The sequence below is a fragment of the Haliotis rufescens genome, unplaced genomic scaffold, assembly GCF_023055435.1.
Source record: "Haliotis rufescens isolate VD_foot unplaced genomic scaffold, xgHalRufe1.0.p SCAF_99, whole genome shotgun sequence".
Lineage (NCBI taxonomy): Eukaryota > Metazoa > Mollusca > Gastropoda > Lepetellida > Haliotidae > Haliotis > Haliotis rufescens.
This window is the reverse complement of record NW_025964393.1, coordinates 942,197-963,732: the sequence shown is the minus strand read 5'-3', so window position 1 is coordinate 963,732 and position 21,536 is coordinate 942,197. Positions and strand designations below refer to the sequence as shown.

Genomic DNA, 21,536 nt, shown 5'->3' with positions numbered 1-21,536 from the left:
GACAGTACACGTGGTGTTAGAGGTGGTGACGAGGGTTGGGTATATACAAAAACTAGCAAGTGTTGACAGTACACGTGGTATTAGAGGAGGTGACGAGGTCTGGGTATTTACAAGAACTAGCAAGTGTTAACAGGACAGGTTGTTAGAAGGGATGACGAGGTCTGGGTATATACAAGAACTAGCAAGTGTTGACAGCACACGTGGTGCTGGAGGTGGTCACGAGTGCTCGGCATGTACTTGAAGTGAAAAGGTTACATTAGATGTTCCACTGGAAGTATTATCTCTTATGAAATGTGTTGGAAAGGAGTGCTGCGTGGCCTACTCTAGTTCACAGCTGTTTGATTGCCTCACACACTGTCGCGAGCAGAGGTCATGGACTACATGTTTAGATAAAAGCAAATGTTGAAACACCATCTTTGTAGTGTGGGACACGGAACGTGGTATTGGAGGATGATGCGAAGCTTCTGTATATACAAGACGTGTCGATACACTGAGTGAGTGAATGAGTGAGTGAGTGAGTGAGTGAGTGAGTGGGTTGGTGGGTGGGTGGGTGGGTGGATGAGTGAGTGAGTGAGTGAGTGTGTGAGTGAGTGAGTGAGTGAGTGAGTGAGTGAGTGAGTGAGTGAGTGAGTGAGTGAGTGAGTGAGTGAGTGAATTGGGTTTAACGCCGCTTTTAACTGTATTTCAGTTATATCACGGCATGCCAGCTTAAGGGTGGGAGGAAAGCCCGAAGTGATGCAGGTCTCAGACGTTTACCACTTCGGTGAAACCCACGAGCACGGGTATGGTGCTGACAAACCTAGAAACATAATCGGGGCGAACCGGGATTCGAACCCACAATCATAGGTTTCTGGCGTGCCCAAAGGACGCAACTCTGCACAGCGAATCGCGGCTCCTTAGACGACTGGGCCACCTGTGCCCCCTGATAGAGTGATAGAGTGAGATTTCTCAGTTCGCTATACACGTCACTAATTAGTGATAGATGGGTTTTTCGGTCATCATATATCAGTTCGCTGTATCCGTTAGTTCGCTGTAGAAAGTTCGTTTTATACGTAAATTTTATATGATATTATATAGGAGATAAATCGGGGATTTTGTAACAGTTTGTTGTAACAGTTTGTTGAATCCGTTTGTTCGCTATATCCGTTTGTTCGCAATATCCGTGTTCTAATGTATTCCTACTGCATCACTATAAGACCTGAGTATTATAGGCCTAGTTATCGTCCCGTTCGGATTTCGTCCCACGCAACATTGGAGAGGCGACAAAATGTATCGGGAGGTCAGGCTCGGTGATTTGGTTGATACCATGTCATCGTATCCTGTCTGCGAGGACGTTGATCATAATATCAAATACCGATGCTCATGTTGTCAATCACTGGCTTGTCTTATCCAGATTCGACCATTACAGGCCCCCGTCATATACTTAGAGTATTGACGAGTGCGGCGCTAAACAGACAAACAAACAAACAAACAAACAAACTAAAACAAAGAGAACTAAATCAACATTGCTAGAAGCGCTCGTTATATCTCTAAGACGTGTCCAGTCTGTGTAGTGTTGGCTGCAGATATAGTTGGTGTCATGATGAGGTTGTGTTGTGGATGCAGGTCATCCTCAATTATCCAGGGTACTATATATCCATCCTTTGTGATATATACCCTGGACCCATTCACCATCAACGTTTCGTTTCGGAAGTGACGTCACCATATCAATCTCACCGTATCACAAATCAGCACATAATTTTTCTCTCTTATGAGAGTAATTTGATTGGAGAGATATTTTTAGTGTCATTGTAGGATATATCCAACTAGATGGAGATATAATACACGCTTTAAGTAGCTTTAAGTTAAACATAATAGAACTTATCGTTGTACCCACGGAAGAATGTGTACTCGACAAATATACTGAACCGCAAAGGAAACATCACCATGGATAGATATATGAGAAACTCATTTGTCCAAACACTGTAAACATACTTTGAGACATATTTAAAAGATGAAACTTGGCAAAACTGATCATCAAGGTTGAAATTAATGTCTCAAATGTTCTTAAAGTGAAACACAACTTCTAGTCTCTGAGAAGATGGCCTCACAAGTCAGTATCTCGTGTGTCCGCCATGTGCATTGATGACTGCCGTGCAACGTCGATACATGGAATGGTTGAGGCGGTTGATGAAGGCCATAGGCACTTGAGCCCACACTCTGAGGAACGCCTGACGCAGTTCAGCTGCAGATGTCGCCCTTGGTCGGACGTCATTCAGCCGTCTTTGAAGCTCGTCCCACAGGTGCTCAATGGGATTTAAGTCGGGACTGAGGGCAGACCACTGCATGGTTTTGAGGCCATTCTGCTGGAGAAAGTCTCGTGTTACTCTCCCAGTGTGGGCACGGGCGTTGTTATGCTGAAACTCGTGGTTGCGGCGACGTGCGAAATGAGGTATGGCGTGTGGTCTCAAGACTTGATCAATGTACCGAGCTGCTGTGACACCATTGCCTCTCCCTGGACCGTTGTTCTGGAAGACCACAGGGCCGACCTTCTGTGCAAGACCAATTCCACTCCACACCATGATGCTCTGACCACCCCACGAGCCTCTCTCAACAACACAGCGTCGCCAGACTCCCTCTCTGCCATCTGCTGTTGAGATAGTGTAACAACTGTCGTCTGAGAAGAGGACTCTTCTCCATTGCTGGTGGCGCCAATGCTGGTGCTGTGTTGCCCACTGAAGACGGTCCCGGCGATGACGTGGTGTCAGAATGGGTCCTCGGTGTGACCTGTGACAGTGGAGGTGTCTTCTCGTCAATCGTCGACGCACGGTGTCCGCAATAATGTGTCGCTGGTGTGTCCCCATGGTCTGTCGAGCAGTTTCCGCAGCAGTAACAAAGCGATCTTGAAGATGCTGTCGTACAATCTGACGATGCTGACGTCGGGCGGTGACCCTTGGTCTTCCACTACGTGGTCTGTCATCTGTTGTGTTGGTGGTCTGGTACCGTTGCTGGAGCCTGTATATGGTCCTTACGTGGACTTGAAATGTATTGGCTACTTGCAATCGTCCAAGGTCTTGGTGTCGCTGATTTCTTGTCAATCTTGGCATGTGGTAGCAATTCAATAACGAACCAATGTTATCCGATCTGGCTGGATTTTTGTTGGGCAAGAAATGGGGGAACGCATGTGCATTTCAATTTGCACGGAACTCACGTTACCATGACCGTTGCCGTGATGCGTTTGGGCGATCGGTTTTATTGTCATCTGCTTTGTATTTTTATTATCAATTTCATTTTTCCGGACAAGGTAATGTTATATTTTTTAAAATAAAAAATTACCCAGATATTTAAATGACAACTTTTCATGCAATGTTACTTGGGGTGACGTTTCTTTTGCGGTTCAGTATATTAATGTTTTAATATTCGTCAAATTGATATAAAATCAATATTTACGGACCCTGCAACAGTGTTATAAACAAAACTCAGCTGTGTGTACGTCTCTGGCTATTCCCATGTTACCAGGGGGCGGTCGGGTAGCCTAGTGGTTAAAGCGTTCGCTCGTCACGCCGAAGACCCGGGTTCGATTCCCGACATGGGTACAATGTGTGAAGCCCATTTCTGGTGTCCCCCGCCGTGATATTGCTGGAATATTGCTAAAAGCGGCGTAAAACCATACTCACTCACTCACTCACCCATGTTACCAGAAACTAATCATCATGCAGTCTTTAATCAAAACTTGATCCTGGACCAGGCAACCGGAATTAACGGAGTGTCACCTACTCACATGGACTATCTCTGTGTGTTACTAGTTACTTCAACCAATGTCATTTATAAGCAATAGGCCGTGACCATGATAACTGTGTAATGGGTCATAAAAGCTTCACTTAGAACGTGATCGCAGTCTGTACTGCCGGGTCTAACTATCGCATCCCCTCCTTGAGCGTTCTATGTAGAAACCATGAGCGTGTGAGTGTGTGTGAGTGTGAGGGTGTGTGTGAGTGTGTGTGTGTGAGTGTGAGTGTGTGTTTGAGTGTGTGTGTGTGTGTGTATGTGTGTGCGTGCGTGCGCACGCGTGTATGTGTGAGTGTGTGTGTGTGCGTGCGTGCGCACGCGTGTATGTGTGAGTGTGTGTATGTGTGTTTGTTAGTTAATGTGAGTGTGTGTATGTGATAGTGTGTATGAGTGCATGAGTGTGAGAGTATGTGTGAATGTGTGTGTGTATGTGTGTGTGCGTGTGAGTGTGTGAGTGAGTGTGTGTATGAGTGTGTGCGTGCGTCCGTGCGCACGCGTGTATGTCTGAGTGTGTGTATGTGTGAGTGTGTGTATATGTGTTTGTTAGTTAATGTGTGTGTATGTGTGTGTATGCGCGTGAGTGTATGTGTGAGTGTGTGTGTGAGAGTGTTTGCGTGTGTATGTGTGATTGAGTGTGTTTGTTAGTTAATGTGTGTGTGTGTTAACGTGTGTATTAATGTATGTGTGTGAGAGTATGTGTTATTGTTAATGTGTGAGTGTGTGCGTGAGTGTGCGTATGTTATTGGGTGTTTGTGTGTGTGTGTGTGTGTGTTTGTGTGTGTGTGTGTGTGTGTGTGTGTGTGTGTGTGTGTGTGTGTGTGTGTGTGTGTGTGTGTGTGTGTGTGTGTGTGTGTGTGTGTGTGTGTGTGTGTGTGTGTGTACGGCGTGTGTGAGTGTATGTGTGATTGAGTGTGTATGTGACGTGTGTGTGAGTGTGTCTGAGTGGGAGTGTGTTTGTGTAGAGTGTGTGTGTGTACGGCGTGTGAGTGCAAGCGTAATTTAGTATGTCTGTGTGTTAGTGTGTGTGTGTGAGTGAGTGAGTCTGTGTGTGTTAGTAAGTGTGTTGGTGTGTTTGTTATTGATACGCATCCTGAAAACCTCCACACTTTGTAGACTGTGTTGTCATAAATCCAAAACATGGAAGCATTGTCATTCTGATTCATAAAAAAAACCCACAATTGGTGGCTTTCATTGTAGTATGTAAATGTTTTCTCATGTCCTATCTACGCAGATCCAGTGGTCCAAATATAGGGCCCTCACAACACCGGACCTACGCACGTCATCAGCTCATCTTCATTGTCGACCAACACAGTGGGACCCTTACTACCCACTCTGACAAACAAAACACATTTGGAATGTCGATCACGATGTTTTATTTCACAGGGGACATCAGTTGGCGTGAGCTGTAACACAGTTGGTGTAGAGCTGAAACATACGAAGAGTTAACACGTCTCATAGTGACATAGTGAGTGGTTCACGCCTCTCCCAGACATATGGGTGGGGGAAGAGAGGGGGAGGGGGTAACTGGGGTTCATGGGGGGGGGGGGTTGGGGGGGTTGAGGGTTGAGACACTATGATACTAGAGGATGCGCCCGTCATGGTTTATTCCCCCTGCAGTGTTTTATTGTACGATAACCAACCCCCACTCGTCGTATGTTTCTTAAATACGTTTTAATAAAACATATTCCTAAATGAAAATTGTTGTACTTTGTTATTCAATCTGTTGTGAAGTAATCATGAACGATGTATCTGGATCCAATGTGCTGAAAAGAATCCTTTTACCGGACACCTTCGCCATTTTGTCAGAGATGTATACGAGATATATCCTTGACCCGTGAAGATCCGGGGTCGAATAAGTCTTCAGCAACCCATGCTTGCCGTAAAAAGCGATTATGCTTGTCGTGAAAGGCGACTAACGGGATCGGGTGGTCAGGCTCGCTGACGTGGTTGCTACATGTCATCAATCGTGCATCGATGCTCATGATATTAATCACTGGATTGTCTGGTCCAGATTCGGTCATTTACAGACCACCGTCATATAGCTGGAATATTGCTGAGAGCGGCGTTAAACAACAAACAAACATGCAAGCAGGACAGAAAAGCAGAATGAAAAGTAATGCATGACCATATATTGTCGTTCAATTTATTTATTTTTGCTGAGTGCGGCGTTAAACAACAAACCAACCAACCAACTTGGTGACGGAATTTCAGTTGCCATTCGTAAGTAAATGACGTTTTGGTTACCAAAGTGACCAAAATTACTACCTGTTGGTTGAGGTGTGACCTCCTTTGATGTAATTTATCAGATTGTTGCACACCTTTATGGAATTTCTATTTTCCGGTCATTTTCGACATTAGGTTTTAATTGTCGATGTTAATGCTTGCCTTTTGATATTTATTTTGGATTTGTTATTACATTAAACCTAGATACACGCAGAGTTGACTTATCTGCTTCAAATAAACTTGGCAGACAGGTGATGATTGATCATTTAAATGTTTTATAGGTGTTCGGGCAACTAGGCCCATTTACACCTTGCCCATAATAAAGGTTTGCTAAGTACCTAGATCTTTTATAAAGTATCAAAACTGCCACACGCTTTAATGTAAGCGAGAATGACATTCTGAATTGGTGAACACTATAGTCAATATTGAGAACTGTTAGAGACTCCACCATTGCCTTACGCTGATTAACATACTTTTGGCAATACAAAATGAGCTGCATAATCAAGCTGATTACACACTGTACAATGTGCAGAAATGTCTTTATTAATAGCATTTAGATAAGCTCCAAGACCACAATGCCCAAGACGAAGTCTGGTTAAGAGAACATCCTCTCTTTGATTATTTCTAGTTATGTGTAATTTAGTGACAAAAGGATCGATGCCAAACAGAATACGTCCTTTTAAGGAAGATGCCCATCTTGGCTGCCATTTTGTTTTAGCATGGGTCATACTGACGGTTCCTAACTCTTCGGGAGAAGGTAAAATCGTTGGCAGATAGGTATCAGGGTATCACTCAAAAATGTATTGTTACGTGACTTACGTTCATCATGTAGGTCCTGAACTCTGCGATCGAGATTTCCCCATTTCCTGCAATACATAAACCGTTGTCAAGGGTTACATAGAGGGGAGACATCTAATATGTTCAGCCATTCCATCCATCTTTCTGCTTTAGAGACTGTCAAGGCCAAAGTTTTCACATTTTCTGAAACTGGCGACAAAGTGAGAAACAATGAAGGACTATTTGTGTTCTGTGTTTTCATTTGAACGAATCGAAATTTCCGAATTAGGGGGTAAAGACACGAAGCCGAACTGCTTTAGAAAGGTGGAATCTGATTTGATCAAGAACCTACAAATCCTTCACTTTGATTGGGCGTTAGTACCTGAAGATTAATGTGACCTGTTATCTACTCACAGAGAGGTATTGTCCTCCAAACCCCACCCCCCCCCCCCCCCTTCTCCCCGTTCCTCGCCCCTTTCCTGTAACATAAAAGAGACATGAATGAACACCCACCGTCAGTGTCGAGATTTTTTGACAAAGCGACGAGGTCACTGTCGGTCAGACTGTTGTCGTTGTTCACGTCGAAATTGTGGAAGAGATAGCCAACAAAGTTGCGAACGTCGAGGTAGTGCCGATGCCATTGTTTTACAAACTCTTCCTCTGTGATACTTCCGTTTTCTGGAACAACATAATATTTTCGTAAAACCTAAGGCATAATTATCTTTCAAATATTTTCTGCACCAATATTTTTCACTCATGATGCGTTCTGTGCTAAGTTAGTGTAAGAGAGAGAGAGAGAGAGAGAGAGAGAGAGAGAGAGAGAGAGAGAGAGAGAGAGAGAGAGAGAGAGTTGGTGACTAAGGAAGCTACGGTGTCGAATGGGGCCAGGGTATTTATCATTGTACATGTACATATATCATACACTTGAATTCTTGTCAGACACAGAATACTGCTTCAAGGCACACAATGACTGTCCTTTTACAACATACTATCAAGCATTTCCAGCAAAAAGGTTTGTTTTGTGTAAAATTATATTATATTACCAATACGGGTCGAAGGATCGTGTGTAAACGCCTTCCGATAATTGCACATGTGCATTCAGCGATTCTCAACGTTGGGTGTTCATTTGAAGCCATAATACGTCACAACGCTTTACTGTTGAGTAAAAGCCGATATAACGTCATCCATTGTTCATCGCGACACACATTGATTACATCACGTCATCTGAACAATAGGCATCCTTCAGTGAAGTGTTCCTGCGATAAAGTACACTTTTTGAATTACGTCATAATGGACTGACGTCATGGCGCTGTTCAAGTTCCATCCTTGGTAACACCGTTCTTTCATTATTGTCATGCAAGATGGCGCATCCACGTCAATTTTCGGTTAAGGAGTTTCTTTAAACTTGCAAAATATACTGAGTCAAATTATAAACTTTACATTTTAAAACTAATCCCATATATGATACATAACGGACAAATGTATCAGAGAAGGTAATTTTTAATCATTTATGTCCAAAGAAGGATATTAATTAACGGCGGTAACTATAGTTTGTTCCAAGCACCTACGGTATTCGGTAATAACATCAACAGTTTAAATCATAAGTCCTAATCACGAGAATCTGATGATGGCACACAAGTTAAGTAGCGTGTATGGCCACCATGTGCGTTGACAACTGCCACACAACGCCTCCGCATGGACCTTGTGATGCTTGTGAACACATGATTAGGAAGACGACGCCATTGTTGCTGCAAAATGGTGCCAAGATCTTGCAAATTCTGTGGTTGGTTCTGGAGAGTGCAGGGGGCACGGGTGGCCCAGTCGTCTAAGGCGCCGCGATTCGCTGTGCAGAGTTGCGTCCCCTGGACACGCCAGAAACCTATGATTGTGGGTTCGAATCCCGGTTCGCCCCGATTATGTTTCTAGGTTTGTCAGCACCATACCCGTGCTCGTGGGTTTCACCGAAGTGGTAAACGTCTGAGACCTGCATCACTTCGGGCTTTCCTCCCACATTAAGCTGACACGCCGTGATATAACTGGAATATTGTTAAAAGCGGCGTTAAACCCAACTCACTCACTCACTCTGGAGAGTGCGCAGACTTCTGCCAAGACCATCCCAGACGTGTTCGATGGGCTTGAGGTCGGGAGACCTTGACGGCCAGTCCATTACGTTGACTCCCGCATTCTGAAGGAAATTCCTTGTCAAAATTGCTGTGTGGGGTCTGGCATTGTCGTGTTGGAAGATCAAACCTGGTCCATGTGCTGCCATAAAAGGCAGAAGTTCTGGTGCCAGTACCTGGTCGCGGTAAGCAGCAGCGTTGAGGTTTCCACGGATGACAAGAAGCCTGGAACGTGCATTGCCACAGAAAGCACCCCACACCATGACACTTCCGCCTCGAAATCTGTCAACTTCCTGTACACAACACTGGGTGTAACGTTCATGACGGCGCCTCCACACCCTCGCCCTACCATCAGCAAATCGAAGATTAAATCGGGATTCATCACTGAAGTCGACTTGATTCCAATTCCTCTGAGTCCATCGTAAGTGCCGCTGTGCCCACAATTGACGTTGACGTCTGTGTAATTGAGTCAAAATCGGCCCGCAGTATGGCCGTCGTGCTTGAAGGTGAGCAGTTCTCAGACGGTTTCGAACAGTTTGCATACTCTGTCTACCCCTAAACTGTTCATTTCTGGTTGATGTAGCCGTCAAAAATCGGTTACGGAGGTGACGTAAGACAATCTGACGATCCTCTGCATGTGACGTCACACGTGGTCGACCTGGCCGAGGGCGATCAGCGGTGGTACCCGTTTGCTGTAGACGCGTCTGTAAATCATGAACAGTCCGTCGACTACAACCCATCGTCCTTGAGACTTCAGCTACGGACGTTCCCGTCTGCAACATGCCGATGGCACGTTCACGTTGCACATTTGAAAGGCGTGGCATGACAAATGGCCGTAAAGACTTTTGTTTTCTTGTGTTTTTCTTTTTTTGCTAATGACTGCTAACAAGTATGGCTGAAAACACGTGTGGTATTATGGCTACACGACCGCCCCTTAGGATTGTGAAGTTTTTAATTTGGTTCAGTATATTTGAATAATATTACGTGGGAAGTAATATGGCAAGATGATGTCAGTCATATATAAAGCCGCAGGCATCTCCCAAACATACATACACCACTGTGCCCGTGCCAAAGCAGTCTGAAACTGTCCGAGGCGGGCGTTGGTGCTCTAGGAATTATGTCTGTCTCTGGGTAAGGGAATGAGCATCTTCACGAGGCAAGACAATTAACTGACTATAAAAGTCCAGTTTCCACCCTTGCCGAACTGGGCTGCAGGTGTGGAGTTATATTTTGGTTGGACTAACGAGTCTATGCATAGTCCAATCAAAATCGCGCACCGAAATCGAAAACCGGTTCGTAAACTGTCATGCAGATTTTGGTCGATGCAGGATTTGCACAGCATGTGCACCGCCAACTCGTTGTCAACAGATATTTTCCAAATCTTTTCAAGTTTTCAATCAAGGTCCTCACGTGATTCGATGTACTTCGCGATGTAAGACTCGTTTTCTCACAATATAGATCTTGATTGTCGATCATATCCTCTCGACTGGGCGCCGCCATTTTGTTTGAAGCAAATGCAAGTGATACGAGAGGTGGAATCTGATTGGTCCATAGGAGAGGCATAGAAGAGACTTAACTCGTAACAGCCACTGGTGACGCTACGATCGTGCCCAGGAATTCCAGCCTGATTCGGCAAGGGTTTTAACTGGACTTTTAAAGTCAGTTAACTCTCTTGCCTCGGGAAGATGTGGAATGAGCAATCCTTGATAGGTTTCATAACCACCTGTTAGTCAGCATACGGCATTTAGCAACATACTAAAGTCAAGCAAAACGGCCGCTGTTGGAGTCACGTGATTAAATTAAAGCAAATTAATATGAAAACTTAAATTAAAAATTCCACTTATTGTTGTATAAGATTATGGGTAAACAAACAATGTAATATGACCTATTCAAATAATAAAACTTCCCATTTTAGTGGTGTATTATTATGTCTCAAACGTAAAATATGCCTCTTAACGTGAGGGTGCAGGCAATTAGGTGGAAGAGCCCGACAATGAGACCTGTTCGAGGATTTTAAGTTTACGTAACTGGTCATTACAGATTTGATTTTAAACTCAGCTTCAATATAACATGAGGTTAGTCTTAAAGTCGGCCTCTTTGAAAAGTAATAAAGTTTGCTCTACCCCAATGTGTTGTGTAATAAAGTATTGTTTTGCCCTGAACTATCATGATGCCAAAGCTCATTGACGCAAGCAGCAAAACTATACTTTATACACTGCGATCAACATTGGCAAAATACAGTCTTGGGTCCCTTGCCGTTATTCGAGGGTTTACGGTACTGCCCCTACTAGGAAATAGGATGTCAAATTGACTAATTGATGACGATTTAGGTAAGACATGGTTGATGGAAACTATATTTGTTACCAATATGCCAGCTGTATCAAAATGGCCTGAAAGTAATCGAGGGTCAGGTATGGAATCCAAGAAGGGACATTGTCGCATTGTCGCCCTTAGGGAAACAAGCGAAAAAGTGTCAAAATTAACCAAAGCGCAACAATGCGACAATGCGACAACGCTACATTTTGGCCATTTGTTGCATTGTCGCGCTTTGAATGATATTTTTTATATTACCAAAGGGCGATTACGTCCCTTTAAGGATTTCATATTCAGGCAAACCAATGACAGAAAGCTTGAGCAACGACGCGAAATTGGCCATGGCACCGAGCTTAACCACGCGATGAACTTCAATCGGTAAGAGGCGACTATCGGGATCGGGTGGTCAGACTTGCTGACTTGCTTGATGCAGGTCATCCAAATTGTGTGGATCGATGCTCATGATATCAATCACTGGATTGTCTGCTCGATTATTTACAGACCGCCGTCATATAGCAGGAATATTGCCGAGTGCGACGTAAAATAACAAATCAACCGACACTTCAGTCGACTCTTGCAACAAGCATAGGTTACAGGGCACCGATTCTTATCATAATGATTATCCTACTGTCAACGTCATATCTGGCGACGAACTCCGCCTGGACCTCGGTTGGCTCCACAATGCCGTCGCCATCTGTGTCAATGTCGGCGATGACGTTGCTGATCACCTGGCTCGGGAGCAGCTGGTCATGGTTGGTGTGGTTGCAGGAGTAGTGTTTTCTGCGGGCAGAGAAGCCCCCGATGAGTTGGGGCTTCTTTCAAAATTATTCCAGTTCTAAGTGGGCTGGAGGAAATGTGAATGCAAACGTGCCCCAGACGTTTCCCACGAACGGGTAATGGTGCGGACAACCAACTGCATCTGATCTGATATACTAGTTTATACCACCCATCCATAAACTGCACCTGATCTGATAAATAATTAAGACAATGTATCCATAAACTGCACCTGATCTGATAAATAATTAAGACAATGTACCCATAAACTGCACCTGATCTGATAAATAATTAAGACAATGTACCCATAAACTGCACCTGATCTGATATAATAGTTTATACCACCCATCCATAAACTGCACCTGATCTGATAAATAGTTTAGACAATGTATCCATAAACTGCACCTGATCTGATATACTAGTTTATACCACCCATCCATAAACTGCACCTGATCTGATAAATGATTTAGACAATGTACCCATAAACTACACCTGATCTAATATACTATTTTATACCACTTACCAATAAACTGCACCTGATCTGATATACTAGTTTATCATCTAAAACTGGCTCCCACAGGAGATATCTCTTGGATGAAATCAAGCGATATCTACACTTTAGATATCGCTGCAATGAAATTACATCATAATGCTTTGCAGACCATTGTGACATCACTGGTTACCATGACGTCACAATCAAATGACATCACTAATGGCTCTGCTACTGAAGCTGTTTGCAGTACTTTTTATACCGAAGACACTGCTAATTACTGTCTACAAATTAAAAAAGTTGAAAGAATGATGTTGGATGATAAATAAAATCTCATCCTCGTGTCTTTTGATATCAAATATATCAACACTCGTTGATAAAAGTGGCAAATATCCTCGGCAAGCCTCGGAGTTTTTCCACTTTTATCAGCTCGTGTTGATATATTTGATATCAAAAGACACTCGGGTGAGATTCTCTATTTATACCACTTACACATAAACTGCACCTGATCTGATATACTAGCTTATACCACTTACCCATAAACTGCATCTTATCTGACATACTAGTTCAGACAATGTACCCATAAACTGCACCTGATCTGATATACTAGTTTATACCACTTACCCATAAACTGCACCTGATCTGATATACTAGTTTATACCACTTACCCATAAACTGCATCTTATCTGACATACTAGTTCAGACAATGTACCCATAAACTGCACCTGATCTGATATACTAGTTTATACCACTTACCCATAAACTGCATCTTATCTGAAATACTAGTTCAGACAATGTACCCATAAACTGCACCTGATCTGATATACCAGTTTATACCACCCATAAACTGCATCTGACCAGATAACCCAACATATACCACGCACCTACAAGCGGCATCTGATATGCTAGCTTATACCAGTCATCTATAAACTGCATCTCATATGAGATATAGCTTATACCACACGCAGATAAACTGCATCTGATCTGATATTCTATAACTTATACCACTCACCCATAAACTGCTACAGATCCGATTAGAACAAGGAAAACTATCATGGTTCTGAAAATTAATAAAATGGAGTTTGAGTTTGAACATTATTTATAGTAAATGGAACAGATTCATAGCACCCAGTACACCTGGTGTTGGGGGGGGGGGGGGGGGGGGGGGGGGTTGATAGCGCCTAGTAGATACAGAAGGTAACAGGTCTGGACAGCGCACCTGGTGTTGGGGAGTTTGACAGCGCTCAGTAGATACAGAAAGTAACAGGTCTGGACAGCGCACCTGGTGTTGGGGGAGTTTGATAGCGCCCAGTAGATACAGAAGGTAACAGGTCTTGATAGAGCACCTGATGTTGGGGGGGGGGGGGGGGGGGATAGCGCCTACTATATTCTGCCCTTCATGTGTTGATGAGAGATATTTAGAGATTCGTTAGATAAAACTATCCTACCTTTAAGTTACCAACTGACCCGTGAAGATCCGGGGTAGAATAGGTCTTCAGCAACCCATGCTTGCCGTAAAAGACGACTAACGGGATCGGGTGGTCAGGATCGCTGACTTGGTTGATGCATGTCATCGATCCCAATTGTGTGGATCGATGCTCATGATGTCAATTACTTAATTGTCTGGTCCAGACTCGATCATTTACAGACCGCCGTCATATAGAAGGAATATTGCAGAGTGCGGCGTTAAACAAGAAACAAACAAACAAACAAACAAACAAACAAACAAAAGATCACCTGCTGGAGAGGTTTGTCATTAACTATAGGTACAGTAACAGGCAAGCGTTGGTGTTGCACAAAGCAATATTGGCGCTTAGACTGGGCAAGTGGGCCGTAACAGCGCTAAGATGATCGTAACTCCCATACTTTAACATAGGCTTACAATAGTCTTAACGCTAAGATCGCTTTGTGCAAGTGGGCCCTGGTCTCCCTGTGGGGATTCCGGGTTAAATAGGTCTCCATCAACCTATACTGGTCTTCTCATGGGCATTCCGGGTTAGAATAGGTCCCCAGCAACCAATGCTGGGCCCACTTGCACAGAGCGATCTTAGCGCTAAGATGATCGTAACTCCCATACTTTAGCATAGGCTTACAATAGTCTTAACGCTAAGATCGCTTTGTGCAAGTGGGCCCTGGTCTCCCTGTGGGGATTACGGGTTAAATAGGTCTCCATCAACCTATACTGGTCTTCTCATGGGCATTCCGGGTTAGAATAGGTCCTCAGCAACCCATGCTGGGCCCACTTGCACAGAGCGATCTTAGCGCTAAGATGATCGTAACTCCCATACTTTAGCATAGGCTTACAATAGTCTTAACGCTAAGATCGCTTTGTGCAAGTGGGCCCAGGATGAGGTATTGACAAGAAAAGTTAAGATTCGCCACATAGCGGCATGGAAACATCAGCAACTATACCTGGAGGAGGAGAAGTACAGCTAGTGTTCCACAAGGCTGTCTGGCTGATACTACCGACAAGCGGGTGCGTTACTTCTCATTTAAAGTGTGAAGATGCGAAGGAGTGTCGTTTTAAAAAGTAAACATTTGTGCAGACTTTATACACCTGTGTCTTTCACAGAGTTGTCACTTTAATTTGGATCGCGTTGAAGTCTAAAATATGCGTGTGATAGAGGCAAGGTCACGACAACTATGCAGTGTCACTATTTGAGACGGATCTTCTGTTATTTGGTTCTCCATATATGGAAACATACTCTAAATTTTAGAAACATTTTTTCCCCGTGGGATCTCCACTGATGTTTATCGGATAGAGCGTCGGCCCGAGGAGCGGAAGGTCTGTGATTCAATTCCTAGCACGTCATACCAAAAGATGTTAAAAGATGGTACTTGTTATTCTGTCTGGCGCTCGGCATTAAGGGGCTAAGGCAAGGACGTCAGTGTACCGTGTCTGAGTAGGGTATTCATGTTAAACTGCGGCATGGTATCTCAGTGGGCTAGCACTGTAAATCGGCATCAGTCCGGACGAGTACAGCCAGCCACACATACTCAACGCACGCACGCGCGCGAGTGTGTGAATGCACGTGGCTATATAAGTGCAATAATCTTGAACGCCATGTCATACCCATTTCACCTCACCTCAACCTTTCCCGCTGAATCAGGTAACAGAACACCTCGGGTCTCTTCCAAGACACATGTAGGAAGGAATGGATGACATTCCCACAGCGTCTAAGCTTCAGTATATAAGTGGCGGACATTTCTAAATTTGACCCATTAGTGACAAACATTTGGTCCGATGCAAGTACCTATTTTGACTTGTACCATGTGTTCCCGGGTGAAATAATTGACTTGCCTTTGCATGTGTTTGTGATGGATGTCACCGCTCTACCACTAGGCCACGGAGGCGGTCCTTTAAACAATAACATTCTTAGATAAAATGTTTTGTATAACAAATCTAACCATCAGTTTTTATTGCACATTTGGGTGTACCTACATATAATAGCAAACAATTAAAAATTACAAACAAATTGTTGATAAAACTGTAAATTATTAGAAATAATACATAACCACATACCACCTTATAACGGTTATCAAATCAAATAGTTGAATTTAAAGTTTTATATATATAATACACATGTATTCACACTAATGGTCTGTCATGCAAGCAAGTTATTTTGGCTGAATGACCTCGAACTTTGGTATCCGAGGGGACCTCTGGGTATTGGCGTCCTTGACTGGATTGGGGTTGATTGACTGCGCTTTTCCGGTTGACCTATTGATGCGCCTCATCACCATGTGCTTCAGTTCCTCGTGGCTCAGAGGGGGAGGCCGGTTTCTTCACTTATCTCATTCATGTCCTCATCTTCCCTACAAATACATGTCAGCATGAGACCCGTGAAGATCCGGGATAGAATAGGTCTTCAGCAACCCATTTTTGCTCTAAAAGGCGACTATGCTTGTCGTAAGAGGCGACTAACGGGATCGGGTGGCCAGGCTCGCTGATATGGTTGATACATGTCATCGATCCTAAGTGCGTGGATCGATGCTCATGATATTAATCACTGGATTGTCTGGTCCAGGTTCCATTATTTACAGACCGCCGTCATATAGCTGGAATATTGCTGAGAGCGGCGTTAAACAACAAACAAACAAACAAACAAACAAACATGTCAGCATGACAGAAAAGCAGAATGTAAAATAATGCATGACCACAAATTGTCGTTCAATTTATTTATTTATTTTACATCTTTGAAACTGTGTACAGAACTGAAGATGAGTCCCTATCTCTTGGGTGAGTGAATGTTGTTTTAGGCCACATCAACAATTTTGCAGTTCTTCTCTGAAATAATCAATGGAAACAAAGGTTCAACTTAAATTGGTGTTTTTTTAGGCCGCTAAAAAAGATCGTGGGAAAGTACCTATCTAAATCCTTAAGACTGTGTTTGTGACGGGGATGGACCTAACTACCCAAGAACTGGAGAAGCTATTGTGACGATGTTATTGGAGGGATTACTTACCCAAGACCTGGAGACACATTGCCTGATAGAACTTTTGAGATGTTGCACATTGTACAACACATCACTCACCAATATACAGACATATTGCCTGATAGAACTGTTTAGATGTGGCACATTGTACCACACATAACTCACCCATATACAGACACATTGCCTGATAGAACTAGTCAGATGTTGCACATTGTACCACACATCGCTCAACCATATACCGACACATTGGAGACTAGAACTTTTGAGATGTTGCACATTGTACTACACATCACCCACCCATATACCGACACATTGGGGACTAGAACTTTTGAGATGTTGCACATTGTACCACACATCACTCACCCATATACAGACACATTGGAGACTAGAACTTTTGAGATGTTGCACATTGTACAACACATCACCCACCCATATACAGACACATTGCCTGATAGTAGTGTTATGATGTTGCACATTGTACCACACATCACTCACCCATATACAGACACATTGCCTGATAGAACTATTGAGATGTTGCACATTGTACCACATAACACTCACCCATATACCGACGCAGTTCCGAGTAGAAGGAGGAGGGCTATCATGGTTGCTGAAACAGGTGAGGAACATCAGTCTATCACTCTTCTCATTGTACACCCACAGAACTGTGACCGCCGTGAACATGAGTGTCATAGTAAAATGTCTGCAGTGGTTGTATGCAAGTGTGGTAAAAAAGGGGATGACAGGGTCTGGGTATACACAAGAACTAGCAAGTGTTGACCGTAAACGTGGTGTTAGAAGAGGTGGATGGGTCTGGGTATGTACAAGAACTAGCAAGTGTTGACCGTAAACGTTGATTAGAAGAGGTGGCGGGGTCAGGGTATGTACAAGAACTAGCAAGTGTTGACCGTAAACGTGGTGTTAGCAGAGGTGGCGGGGTCTGGGTATGTACAAGAACTAGCAAGTGTTGACCGTAAACGTTGTGTTAGAAGAGGTTGATGGGTCTGGGTATGTACAAGAATTAGCAAGTGTTAAGGGGAGGTGACAGGGTCTGGGTATATACGAGAACCAGAAAAAGGTTGTATTAACAGTACAATAGTTGTAGGTATGCAAGCATCGAGTTAACATGAAAGATTTTCTCACTACTTTCATACATTACCTGTTGAAGTGTTCAAGCGGGATCTTCCACTAGAAGTGTTATCTCTTATATAAAGTCTTGCAAATGGAGTGGTGCAGATGGAGTACCTTAATTAATTCACAGCAGATTTAACACAGCAGGTTAGGTAAGGACTCCATGTTTAGATAGAAGAAAATGTTGAATCCCAAACTATGTAGTGGGTCACGTAGGATGGGTACAAGAAGTATCTGGGGATATATTCTACGCATGTACCCATCGTTATTCCGATATTCCTGTTGTAGAACTATTAGACCCGAGTGTCGTCTTGTTGGGGTCTCGTCCCCAGCAACATTGGAGAGGCGACTCAGTGGATCGGGGTGTCAGGCCCGATGCTACCACATCATCGTATCATGTCTGCGAGGGACGTTGATCATAATACCAAATACCGATTTGTCTGGTCCAGCCTCGGCAATTACACGCCGTCGTCATATATTTAGAATATTGTCGAGTGCGGCGTGAAAAAAACTAAAAGAAAGAGTATCTAAATCAACATTGCTAGAAGCGCTTGTCGTATCTCTAAGACGTGGCCATTCGGTGGCTGAGTTCTGTTGGAAATGCTAGAAAACTGCTTTTCTGGCTTCATTTAATAAATACGAGTCAAAGGACTATAAAAAGAGCATATATTAAAATATGGCGAATTGCCCTAATCTAACCTGTCCTAACTGGCACTGTGATTACGCTCAAAATGTACTTTTACAGGTAAAATGATGATAAACTTAGAAAATATTCGTGTGTTGTCATGCATGTATGAAATGGCCTATAACCTGAGATAATTACCTAACACCTGTCCCCAGGTGATGACCTCACACCGTCCCGTGCATTCTCACAGGTGCACATGTCACCGAGTTTTGGTCTCAAAATATTGCTGTTATTGTACTTAATTGACATGTGCGTAGGTAGGGTAGCAATTTAGGATATATATTGCATTAAATTTGCTTGGAAACAAATGACCTCATGATGGAATAGTTAAGAGCTACGAAACGGGATGCGTATTGGAAGGTTGCGGTTTTGGAATCCAGAAGTATTTGTTGTTCTACAGATGATTTCTTGAGGTAGCATTTATCTCCGCTGATGAGGTATATGAATCTGTACTTTTGAATGTCGTGTTATGTCTTGCCACGAACTCTTTACAATGAGCCAAAATGGGCACAACAGGGTTGAACTCACAATGTCTGACTGGCGTACGTAACACAACGTAACCGTGTTGTGCCGCCAGCACATATGTCGTGTTCTTATTCCGCCGATTTTTTCTACATGAGTTGAACTTTCGTTTTATATGGTCTGAAACCGACGATGTCATATATTCCTGTATGGTCGCCTTCAGTCTACTCATGGTTTGGGCGACAGTATCTGATTCCCAGACGTTATATTAACTGTCGTTACCCATGACAATGACACTGGCGTTGTTTAAAATGGGGAATAGCTGAAATTCCAACCAGTCTATGAACAAATCACCTCCTATAATTTCCTCATGAAATTCATCAGTTTTCTTTTTCGCCTCGAAAACTAGCACACATCCATCAATAAGTCCCATATCATGGGTTGCAGCGTGTAAAACAATGACACGATTACCTTTATCTGATGGTACCATGGGTGCTTTTCCACATGTAGTCAGTGGCATGATTCATCAAGGTAAATTATCTGTACGCCGTGACTGTGATAGTTATAAATGGTTCGGAGATAATGTGACCTCATAAACAGGATGGAATATTTTCCCCTGAAAAGTGCTCCGACATTGCCATGCTCAGTGTATCGAAATTCCATCTCTTGGAGGGCAATAGTTAATGCAGTTGACATTAATTGTATCTTTAATTCCTCCCTGATTCTACTACAAGTCAGGGTTACCTTCTGCTCATAAAGCTTGTACACTATACGCCTAATCACCCTGTATCACAGCTATCTACTATCCTCTTACGTCCCAGTTTTGTTTTTGAGACCACCCCTATACCTGTTTTGTTTTATTTATCATACCGTAGGCTTGATGGTATGAACTGAAAACCCAATAACTTGGGCAGTTCGGTAATTCACCCTATCTGAATTAATAAATGATTTCCCTCTATCTCTCTAAGTGTAAAGAACTTGTATACATTTCCCAGTACAGATCGTGTACCATGGTTATGGGTATGCAAGTGTTATGTAACATGCTTCATGGGAGCAATGTTAACAAAACAAACGCATCGTCATTTTGTCATTTTAGAATTTTCTTAAAATGATTTTTGTGTGTGGATTAGATGTTTTATGAAGACTACATTATACTTTCTTTCGAATTTGTCTTCTTTTAACTTGTCGATAGGACTCCTTGTGACTGAAATACTTCAAACCACAGGTAGGGCGATCTGTAGTTACTCCATATTTCAATAACAACTTTCTGTGAAAAATTATATCCTTATTTAACAGGCAAAAAGCAGTTTTCTGGCATTTCCGACCGTACTTTAACAAGTGTTGAAAGCACTCGTGGTGTTAGAGGAGATGACGAGGTTGGGTATATACAAGAACTAGCAAGTGTTGACAGTACACGTGGTGTTAGAGGAGGTGACGAGGGCTGGGTATATACAAGAACTAGCAAGTGTTGACAGTACACGTGGTATTAGAGGAGGTGACGAGGGCTGGCTTTATACAAGAACTAGCAAGTATTGACAGTACACGTGGTATTAGAGGAGGTGACGAGGGCTGGCTTTATACAAGAACTAGCAAGTATTGACAGTACACGTTTTGTTAGAGGAGGTGACGAGGGCTAGGTATATACAAAAACTAGTCAAGTGTTGACAGTACACGTGGTGTTAGAGGTGGTGACGAGGGCTGGGTATAAACAAGAACAAGCAAGTGTTCACAGTACAGGTGGTGTTAGAGGTGGTGACGAGGGCTGGGTATATACAAGAACTAGCAAGTGTTGACAGTACACGTGGCGTTAGAGGAGGTGACGAGGTCTTGGTATATACAAGAACTAGGAAGTGTTGAAAGCACACGTGGTATAAGAGGTGGTGACGATGTCTGGGTATATACAAGAACTAGCAAGTGTTGACAGTACAGGTGGTGTTAGAGGAGGTTAAGAGGGCTGGGTATATACAAGAACTAGCAAGTGTTGATAGTACACGTGGTATGAGAGGAGGTGAAGAGGTCTGGGTATATACAAGAACTAGACAGTGTTGACAGTACACGTGGTGTTAGAGAAGGTGACGAGGGCTAGGTATATACAAAAACTAGCAAGTGTTGACAGTACACGTGGTGTTAGAGGTGGTGAAGAGGGCTGGGTATATACAAGAACTAGCAAGTATTGACAGTACACATGGTGTAAGAGTTGGTGACGATGTCTGGGTATATACAAGAACTAGCAAGTGTTGACAGTACACATGGTGTAAGAGTTGGTGACGATGTCTGGGTACATACAAGAACTAGCAAGTGTTGACAGTACACGTGGTGTAAGAGTTGGTGACGATGTCTGGGTATATACAAGAACT

General features: G+C 43.3%; 2 protein-coding genes and 1 long non-coding RNA gene across 3 annotated transcripts in view; all 3 read right to left on the bottom strand.

Moving 5' to 3' along the window:
- LOC124120289 (calcium-dependent protein kinase 31-like) overlaps positions 1-21,536 on the bottom strand; it is a 62,866-nt gene that overhangs the window by 26,221 nt on the left and 15,109 nt on the right. The gene's annotated exons all lie outside the window — the stretch shown is intronic.
- Positions 5,122-14,988, bottom strand: LOC124135278 (calcium-dependent protein kinase 31-like). Its single transcript, XM_048391797.1, has 6 exons — positions 14,878-14,988; positions 13,478-13,525; positions 11,830-11,981; positions 7,282-7,446; positions 6,811-6,857; positions 5,122-5,193 (listed from the first exon to the last, which is right to left on the bottom strand). The coding sequence occupies exons 2-6, from the start codon at positions 13,519-13,521 to the stop codon at positions 5,158-5,160; spliced, it is 444 nt and encodes a 147-aa protein (XP_048247754.1). The 5' UTR covers positions 13,522-13,525; positions 14,878-14,988; the 3' UTR covers positions 5,122-5,157.
- LOC125377783 lies at positions 15,992-18,120 on the bottom strand. The gene is made up of 3 exons (XR_007219812.1): positions 18,061-18,120; positions 17,463-17,511; positions 15,992-16,281 (listed from the first exon to the last, which is right to left on the bottom strand). It is a non-coding gene; the product is annotated as an uncharacterized LOC125377783 (long non-coding RNA).